The 10324-nt window shown below is 36.0% G+C and overlaps 1 protein-coding gene across 1 annotated transcript; it reads right to left on the bottom strand.

Annotated features, from left to right (window-relative positions):
* Window positions 1-4889: 4889 nt before the first annotated feature.
* On the bottom strand, window positions 4890-8176 carry LOC113334424 (protein SULFUR DEFICIENCY-INDUCED 1-like). The gene is made up of 4 exons (XM_026580680.1): window positions 7946-8176; window positions 6034-6246; window positions 5770-5925; window positions 4890-5666 (listed from the first exon to the last, which is right to left on the bottom strand). Exons 1-4 carry the CDS (start codon window positions 8054-8056, stop codon window positions 5166-5168), a joined length of 981 nt encoding a protein of 326 aa, XP_026436465.1. The 5' UTR covers window positions 8057-8176; the 3' UTR covers window positions 4890-5165.
* Between the last annotated feature and the right edge of the window lie 2148 nt (window positions 8177-10324).

Raw genomic sequence — 10324 nt, 5'->3', positions numbered from 1 at the left:
ACGTAACATATATTCACTCTAAAGTACTTGAGTTAAATCCCACTTTTGTTACGAATAAGGCCACACCACTTATTAAATCTCCCAAGATTCAACGTCTAACTGATAGTGGTTTTTCTCCCATTAATTTAAGGATTATACACTAGTTTTTGAACTAATTCTTTGTAATGTGACTACGATATTGGATCATCGATCAAAGCAATGCTCAAATTTTGTTTCCAAGATGGAACAAAGATTAAAAGTCACAAAAGCTCTATATGTACCGAGAGCTAATCACCTTGTTAAATTCCAAAGATACCCATGCAAGTGGATATCATATGGAAACTCACAATGATGAGAATGTAATTGATTGCATCTTTTATAGTCTTTAATAAATTTGGAAGGAAATATATCTTAGAGAAACTAATGAGTCAATCTAGTGAAATGTAAATCACTATAGTATTTGGATTATTAAATTTGTATTGACTCCGACGATGAAATGTTGGGAATTGATTCATACAGGCTTTGACATAACCATAAAGGCACTTTGGTTGTGACATGATGTTTCATTTGGAAAGGAATCATACGTACATCACTGTATTTGAGTGAACGAGACAATGGAAAAAATATTGACAGAATGCAAAGTGACGACATATCTCTCAATAAGTGTTTTCTAAAGTACTAGATGCACAACCCCCTTCCCATTATGCTTTTAGGTAAGAAAGCATATCACTCATTTTTACAAAGTCTTCAGTAAAACAGGATCGAGACCATCCTAAGATGCAAATGGTAAAATTTAAAAGAAAACAAGGTGAGATTCATAAAAATATTCATGCAGAATGCGGACTATTAAAGTGACTTATGGCTCTGGTGAATGTTTTGACATTTTGGATTAATTATAGTTCCCAAGAAATTTGCGTTTGGAAAACTACTAGCACATATTTTACATGTAAGGACTCACCGCCCCTTGTAAATGCTAGCGAGTGTACATCAAAAGGACTTGATGGTTATTGCATGTTTAATAGGATCATTGCGTAGTATCCTATACTCCCAAGGTCTCGCAAAGGCTATCTTCAAAGGTTACAGATGGTGCCTATGGCATGGTTATGCGTACAAACCTATCTTTAACTGCTTGGGGAATATGCAATATAGACGCATCTTTACTTAATTCGTTTTGGAACCCAATATTAGTCAACCTTTTATGTGTACCAGTTGGTAATTGGATTTAAGCCTGACATTCGTGTTCTTGCACATTTTTGGTTGCACTATATGTGTGCCATTACGACTCTACATCGTACTATGATGGGTCTTCAAAACTGTTAAGTAGTTATGTTGGAAATGAGTTCCCAAAAATTATCCGCATTTTAAAACCTTTGGCAGGAGATCTCTTACCGCTAAATTTGCAGGTTATCACTTTAATGAGACAGTCTTCCCGTCGTTAGGGGGAGATAAGAAAAAGTATTTTCTAAGGGAACGACATGAAATGTCTTGGTGCGTTCCCACTGTGTATCATATTGATCACACATACCAGCTGCAAATATTCCTGCAAGGTTAGAAATCCTCAGTATAGAGTACACCATAGACTAAGGTGTCGCAACTACACTTGGTGGAAGTGTAGTTGAGGCCATGGCTCCATAAAGGAAGATGGAGAGATCACCAGGTTCGATCAATGCTCACCTAGAAAGGAAGTAGATGAGTAAGGCACAACCTAATTTGTATCATTAATAAAACCATCTCATTTGATTGTCTCTGACTATGTACATGAATCAATAATGGAGGACGCTCCAAAGTTTTAATGATTCTAGTGAACAATGAAATCCTGTACGGATTATGAGAATGCACATGAGTCAATGGAAGGATCATGTGTGCACAGTGATGATATAATCCATAAATAGTTGCTCCAGAAGTAGAGCACAATGAGATCGAACCATGCTTTATTTTGATTAATTTCAAATAAATAGCATATTTGGCATACACAATCCAGGTAGAACTTAGTTCTTTGGAAAATATACGGGTATTTGGTGTGGTAGTGCTAACCAACCAAGTGTAAATCCTATTGGACATACATAATTAATTTTTCATAAAGCATAATGAGAAGAAAGTAGTCTTAAAGTACAAAGACTCTCCTTGTGGCGCGAGGTTTCTCACAAAGCCCTGGACTTGTTCTCTTGTAATGAACGTGATAGAGTTCTGCTACTTAGTTAGCTTGGTAATTTCAAAAGGACTTGAAATGCAACATATGTATGTGGTTATTACGTATCTATGAAAGAATCAAGAGATATAAGATATTTACAAAAGTACTTGATAGCTTTCTGTTTCCCAAATCAAATGACTCTAAACCACATAGTACGTTTACAGTTAGATAGAACGCTCACTTATAGATTCAAGCAATCAGTCGGATGTGGTATACCCATCTAAGTGGCAATTTGATTTGGAGAGGATAGACAAGTAAGTTATTTTTCCTTGCGTATTCATAAAAAAAGTTCCTGATTTGGAATTGTAGCTATTTATGTTTATGGTACAGACATGATGTGTACTCTTGATGTAAAAAGAGACCTTAAAACCTATTTAAAATCCGAATTTGAGATGAAAAATCTGGGGAAAGATCGACCGAATACTGAGCTTGTGGTATATTATTCCACCAGTTTGCATATATCTAAAGTTGTCAGGAAATTTAACAAAGACATGCATCCTGATAGCACTCCCATGATTAGTCGAGGTTAAAATGTAAGTAAGTGACCATTTCGTCTAAAGGAGGATGACGAATATGTGTTGGGAGATGAAATGCCCTTATCTAAGTACAATAGACGCATTATTGTGCTTAGCATAATGTACTCGACCAAATGTTACATCCTCAGTGAACTTGTTAGCTAGATATAGCTCAGCGCCAACGCAACGTCATTGGAATGGTATAATGAACGTAATCATATAATTAAAAGTAACCATTGGCATAAATTTGTTTTATCCCTACAAAGACATTAAAAGGAATGCTAATGAAAGTGCAATCCAAAAGTTTGTTGATTATTAAGGAACAATAATCTCATCTCCAACGAAAGTAATCAGAGGGAGATATGGTAGATTATTTTCTAAGTCATTACCAATATTCAATTTGGAAAAATACATGACTAAAGGAACTGTCTGGAACAACTCTGAAAGTAATCAGGGGGAGATGCCGACATCAGGGGGAGGATCCAAGGATATGATGTCGACATATTTTATTTCGAAATTGAAGTTGTGTTGTACTCTTTTTCCCTTCGATCGAGAATAGTTTTTCCCAAAGGGTTTTGTTACTCGACAAGGTTTTTAGCGAGACAACACTAAAAACATCAAGTATGTTGAACGTTGAAGACTTAAAAATCGCGTTGATATTACTGAAAATATTTGAATCGAAGAAATGAAACGCGATATTCTATTAAGCAACGTAACTTCCAAAATCAACAACATGGTCTTATAAACATTCAAGTCACCAAAGTAAAGTGTGATAAACTCCTTTTGACTGCATTAGATTAATGAAAATTGTCTGATATCAGGGGGAGCATCTAATGGTGTGTTTAACTCTTTTCCTTCACCGAGGTTACTTTTTCCCACAGGGTTTTGTTGCTCGGCAAGGTTTTTAATGAGACAACAACAAACACCGGGAAGTAATTTCCCAACTAAGGCTATTGTCTTTCCCACAAGGATTTTCTGTCTTAGGAGTTGTGAAGCAACTAGTCAACTTCAACGGAACAAAGTGATCATCTGCAACAGATCACCTTTACTTGCATCTATCACGTTGTACTCTTTTCCCTTCGTCAAGGTTTTATCCCACTGGGTTTTCCTTGTCAAGGTTTTAATGAGGCAACGTATACGCATCCAACTATGTTCTAAGTTTACTTAGTGTTGTACTCTTTTTCTTTAGTTCGGGTTTTGTCCCTCTGAGTTAGCCTGACGAAGTTTTAACGAGACAACTAACTTAGACTCGACAACCTTTGAAGATCGTATTACATGTGATGAACTACATGTAAAATACGAGGCAACTTGTGAAGAGCTATACCAAGGTTTTGTCCCATTAGGTTTTTCCTTGTCAAAGTTATAATGGAGCAATTGTGTTAGACACAAAAGTCATTAAGGAGAGAACTACATTTGAAGACCTACATCTGAAGCATTGTATGTGAAGTACTGCCTACGGAGTTTTATTGGACCGCACAAGGGGGAGTGTTATAGGGCTTTAGCCCACTGATGTGCAGCCCAATATAATAGCTAGGGTTCTATTCCTATTATATATAAATGATACTATCGTGATGGGGATAGATCATTGCAGATTAGTACAATGATCTCATATCATCACGTAAATTGGAAAACGATCCACGTTGATTATTGCGGATTAGTGCAATAATCATTACCGATCGTTACAGATGGGAAACGATCGCTACAGATGGGAAACGATCGCCGCAGATTATTGCAGATTAGTGCAATAATCTCTACAGATTGTTACATATTTTCTTTTCTTTTCTTTTCATTTCTTTACAGTTCATATGGGGATAGATTTTGCAAGCAAGGGCGGTCAATCCCTTGCTGGCGGATCAGCTAGTCCCCAAATATCAAAATACGACTGGTCGATCACCGTTAGTGGCCGAGTCTGATCAACAGCTCGATGGATCAAGCCTGGGCGGCTGCTCCGAACTGGAAAACTACGGTGGGGCGGGATGTACTTGGCAGGGGTGTCACCGAGGAAGTGGATTAGTGCGGAGATTTGAAAACGTGACGGAAAGCCGAACTATCGGCATCGAGAAGGTTCGAGCGAAGAGTGTTCCCCTTGGCAACAAGGGCGCTTAGGCGGTCTGGCCACGCCGACGGGACATCTAATGTCTGCAGCACTCACGATCTAAACGGTGCGATTAGCTCACGCCCAAAACCACCCAACCCGAACAAAGGGAACAAAAGGGTTATTTTCACTATAGATATGTAATGGGGTTAGTCATATCAATAAGAAATCCTTCTCCTTCTCTGTCTTTTTATTTTCTTCTCCATAATCCACTGCAACATTTATTTTATTTTATTTCTTTAATCCCACCACTTGCTTGTTATTCATGGATCCCCTTTACCACCCACCAAAATAATTTGACCTTATTCAAAGCATTTCCCACAAAAAAATCAACATAACTCAAAACCCCCAAAGAACAAGTGGACCACCTAGCTAGGAACTGCTACTAATTACAAGCCAACTGATCTCGTAGCTGAGAGATCTCTTCAAAGATGGGTAATCGTCTTGATGATCTAAAAGATGGGACCCACTCGTAATTATTATTCACCATCAGTTTGTCCAACGTTTCCACCACCGTTTCTTCAAAAGATGGTTTTGGCGCCGCTGATGGTGAGGTGGTCGAGGAAAACAAAGAGAATTGCTCCTCGGATTTATAATATTGATTGAGTTGATCAAGTTGGTGAAGCATCTCTTCTGCTCGGTTCTTAGGCTTGGTGTCTTCTGACAATGATGATGATGATAAGGAGGATGCTGTTGCATTTATGATCCTCCCATCTAACACATCTTGGAGAATAGACCGGGCCTCATCAAGCCGACCTAGCTTTATTAGGCAGAGACTCAAGTTGCACGCCTTATTCCAATCAGGGTCTATCATTTGTGCCTTCTTATATACCACCTCAGCAGCTATATAGTTAGGTTGTTGCATATATGCCCATCCTAGATTACCCTGCGCAGCATCAAATTAATCATCTGCTCAGTACTCTGTCTGCAAATAATATTACCTCTCCATATGCGTGCATGGAGAGTTATATGTCCATGCATGTACTTACCAATATCCTGGAAGTCTCTTGCTTGATTGACACTTGAAATTTCTTCCCATGGGAGCGTGCTGTCTTTGTCGGCTTCCCATTGAAAACCTCCCCTTGGTATATCATCCTCAGCTTCTGCTTCAACAATTCTATTTGCTCATCTATCATCCCGCATTTCTGCAAAACGTGTGCACAATTACCCATCATCAATATCAACTTCCGCATGCACCATTATAACATAAACCTTCTTTACCAAGATATTCATAATAATACAGAAAAAAGGACCTTGTATAAGTCAATGAGAACATTGTCTAGGGATTCTTGGCCTTGTTTAGAGCAACGGTCTCTAAAGGACTTGATCGCCTCAATGGCTTCCTCAGCTCTATCTTGTTGCTTCATCACCACAGCCATGTCCTTTAGTGCACTGTCAACTTTATCACCCGCATTTATCGCCTTCCAAAACAATACAATGGCTGCTTCTGGATCCTTTTCTACTAACTGGTGGTTCATCATAATTAGGTGAAAGAAATCAATTAGGTAAGTAAAATTTTAATTCGTTTCTGGAACAACTATAGAGAGAGATCTCATGAAATATTCAAAGACGACCGAAGTGTAATTAATTACAAACAAATTTCAAATGACCGAAGTGTATATGGGTAATTTTGCACAACCTTGACGCAGAGACAGGCCTGGGTAAAAGTGGTACTAGAAAAAAAGAGTTATATATATGCGCGATCTCATTATCCTTCTCTCTTCCCTTGACTCTCACTTTATAACTAGTTTAGAACCTAGTTAGCAATTCGGGATTCGGCAAACGTACGGAACGGCAAACGTACGAGTATTATACGGTTTTGTAAAATCCAGATTCGGTCCAAAATTCGGTCAACGGGACGTGATTCGTCAGTAATTCGGAACGGCATACGTACGTGTATAATTCGATTTATAAATGTGAGTTCGGCTCTGAAAATTCGGTATCTATATATAACAAATAATTTGTATTTATAAGGTCATAGACCAATTTTTATGCATATGTGTGAGTTATTTAAAGAAAAAATAAACTTAATATGATGATATTAATAATATATACAACATTAGTTATCCAAGAGGACATCGTATGGTGGTTTAGATGCTTGGTTAGTGAGTTTAAGATCTCTCTCACCTTCACCTTCACCTTCAAATCTCTTCAGTCGTTTTTGTTTCATAAAAATTACAACACGTCTAATATTCGGTCGTGTATGCTCGGAAGGCAGTAAAGCCCAAAAAATGGAGTCTTTGGAAAGTAAAAGCTAAAGAATTTATGGCGAATTAAGCGGACGTATCATTCGGAATACGTAAAATTCGTGAACGGTTCGCGAATAATCCGGAAATGCCACATAATACGCGACTTGGGTTCGGAGTTGCAAATGTACGCGAATAAAACGGTAAAATTCGTGATACGGAAAAATTCGCGAATGATTCGCGAATCATTCGCGAACTTACTAACTAGGGTTTAGAATGCTGAAATTCTGATTGTAGTAAAGCTACATTGATTGGAGTAATATCAAAGCAAACTTCAATTAAAGTAATACTGTAATAATAATAATAATAATAATAATAATAATAATAATAATAATAAAAAAAAAACAGCTATACAGATGTTTTTTTTGAAGCATATACATATGGTATATAATAGCTCATTAATGGAATCCTAACAGATTGAGAAAGTCAAAACTACTCCGACTTATCCAAGTGGGGTAAACTGAATTTTGTCATACACGCTGCATTTTGTTTCCATTTATTTTAGAGAGAACTAACCACAACTCTGTTACAATCTACATTTAGTGTCTTTTTCTTGATTATTTGACTCTCGCCAATTCTAATCCTAAAACTTCCCCTAAAACCTTAATTTTTGTTATTAACACATGCAAATCACAAAAGAATTTTGAGGAGAAATCTTTTACATAGAACTACAAAGGAGTAGTAATGTTGCCTACTTTGGATCTAAACTTGAGGAATCAATCAAAAAAACATTACCAGAAAGTTTTACAAACAAATTATATTTAATAAAAATTAATCAATTTTTATACAAATTAAAAAGCATTTTCAGATCTTAATTCAAAACAATAAACAGTAAGTAATTCATTACAATACCAACCAAAATTATATAGAGAGAAAGAAAAAAAATAAAAAAGTTGTAGATGATGATGAAGAAGAATACCTGAACATGTTTAGCTCTAACATAAGGACTATCACCAGTGGGAATTTTGTGAATTACATGAAACTCATCTTTATGTTTATTCTCCCCACTTCCGTTTCTCAATTGGGCCATCTTTTTTCTTTTTTTTTTTCTCTTCTCTAAAAGTGAGCTGAATTCTACCTCTATATAGACGGGCTAAGTTTTTTATTTCTTCAGTTGATGAACTAGAAAGTAGAAACGGAGAGGACTATTTGATTGTCTATATGATTTTCTATATAAGTGCAAAAAGAAAAGAAAATGTATGTAGACTATATATGGGTCCAGGTTCTTAGTTAATCGGGTTTGAGATGATACTCATCGTAATATAAGAAACCTGTTTTGAGGCATACTCATTCATTATACCATTTAGGGTGAGTTTATAAGGGGTGTCCAAAAATAATTCAAATACCTATATATCCTTAAACAATTTAAATTATTAGAGCGTCCTTATCCTCAAAAACCTAAAATCAAAAATCAAAATAAATTTTAAACTTGAACATTTTGGACTCCAATTCAATTAATAAATTCATCAAGCAAAGCAAACACGAATCAAAGTGAATGATATCGGAGTGCGAAATCCAAATCTCAAATGCTCTTAGATGTATTTTAGAATGTATGTGTAACAAACCCATCTTGTTTTTGATTGATTTTATTTTGTTTGATCGATAGAATATGATTTCAAAGATGAAAGTCCAACCGGTCATTTCTTATAAGTCTTTCTTAAATTAAGGTTTTCAGAAGATCAGTTCGGCTGATCTTGGAGTATCAATTTTGAGCCGAACCTAGTGTATGATTTAGAGAAACACTATGTTCGGCTAATGCAACTTTGCTAAATTTTGTTCGAATCAGCCGAACCTAAATTTGTCAATTTCAGAGTGAAGTTCGGCTGACAAATTTTCGGCCGAACCTCAGTTTTTTAAAAATATACCTAGGTTCGGCTGATAACTTGTCAGCCGAACCTAGGTATATTTTCAGAAAACGGAGGTTCGACTGAAAAGTTATTAGTCGAACTGTTCATCTGGTCAGTAGACCTGGGTTTTAAAAATTCATTTTTCTGACAGATTCAACTTATAAAAAGAAATTAAACCTCGTATAGAAGTCTACCTCTGATTTGAATCACCCATTTTGGTCACTTCTAATCACTAAAATCCCAAAATTCAAAACCCAAGTTTTTTTTCACCTCTTCTTCTTCTTCCTCTCAAAAATCCCAACTCTCTCATATAAATTTGATTTATCTACTAATTCACCACTAATAATTTTATTTTTAATCAATCCTTAAAATTCCTAGCTAATCAAATCTTATCATAATCATTAACACTAATTATGTAAGGGTAATTATGTCATTATCAAAAAGGGTGGATAAGGGGTGATGTTGTTTTTTATTTAGTGACCCTATTTTGACATTATATAGTATGCCTCAAAAAAATTTAGTATGCCTCAAAACAGGTTTCGAATATAAAGAGCCAACTGATAGCTCTTTCATTTTGCCACGTAATTTTACTGACACTGTGTCATTCAGTCTCTCGCCTTTGCTTTAATACATTTTTTTTCGGAGCTTTTGAGTTTATCGCCTAAATAAATTAGCAAAAACTACAGCCACACCCATTTTTACACATTTTGACATTGTGAAACCCACAGGCGTAAAATCTCATGGGCGCACCTATTTCCTCGTCAAAACTTGTAGTAGACCCATAATTTCTAAAATTCTATTTCTCAGTTTTTTAAAAGGCCAAACTACCCTTTTCTTCGAGAGACGGATAGAGTGAAGCGAAAAGAAAAACTGATGAACTCTGATTCTTCATTTTTAAGATTTGGATCTTTCAAATCTTTCTCTAGACTACGAAAATACCTTTCTTGTTAAATTTTTTCCCAAAATCTTTCTTTGAATAATCCTCTCAATGAAACTAGGTTTTCTGTCTCAAAATTTCTGGTTTAATTTGTGGATTTTGGGTTTTTGGATATTATTCGAGAAGAAAGAAGAAATTAAGATTGAAGTTGCAAAGGGGAAGAAGAGTCTTGCGGTATTTCGATATCATCTGAATCACTATGCACATCAAATGAGGAGGGGAACCACATCAGTAGCAGGAACGTCGGTAGTAGTCCAGAAGAGGGTCAAAGTTCCTTTTTCGTCTTGTGTTTTTAATTGGGATACATGGTAAGTACTTAATTATCCATATTCTAATTTCAATTTTGATGTTGGTACAATTTTGATGTGGATCTATCATTTTTGATCTATGGTTATCAGTAATTGGGTCGAATTTTTGTTCATGTATCTTGGATGAGTCAAGGGATTCTCTTTTGGCATGACAAATGATTTGATGTTATTGTTTGAACTAGTATAAATGGTTTTCTGTCTATTGT

This window comes from Papaver somniferum, unplaced genomic scaffold (genome assembly GCF_003573695.1).
Source record: "Papaver somniferum cultivar HN1 unplaced genomic scaffold, ASM357369v1 unplaced-scaffold_137, whole genome shotgun sequence".
NCBI classification, from domain to species: Eukaryota; Viridiplantae; Streptophyta; class Magnoliopsida; order Ranunculales; family Papaveraceae; genus Papaver; species Papaver somniferum.
Note: the sequence above shows the minus strand (reverse complement) of the source record. Positions and strands in the feature narration are given on the sequence as shown.

Coding starts and splice junctions, on each gene's coding strand:
- LOC113334424 (XM_026580680.1), bottom strand. CDS start 8,056: ATGGCCCAATTGAGAAACGGAAGTGGGGAGAATAAACATAAAGATGAG. Junction 6,247..7,945: donor TTAGAGCTAAACATGTTCAG/GTATTCTTCTTC, acceptor ATGAACCACCAG/TTAGTAGAAAAGGATCCAGA. Junction 5,667..5,769: donor AAGAGACTTCCAGGATATTG/GTAAGTACATGC, acceptor GATGCTGCGCAG/GGTAATCTAGGATGGGCATA.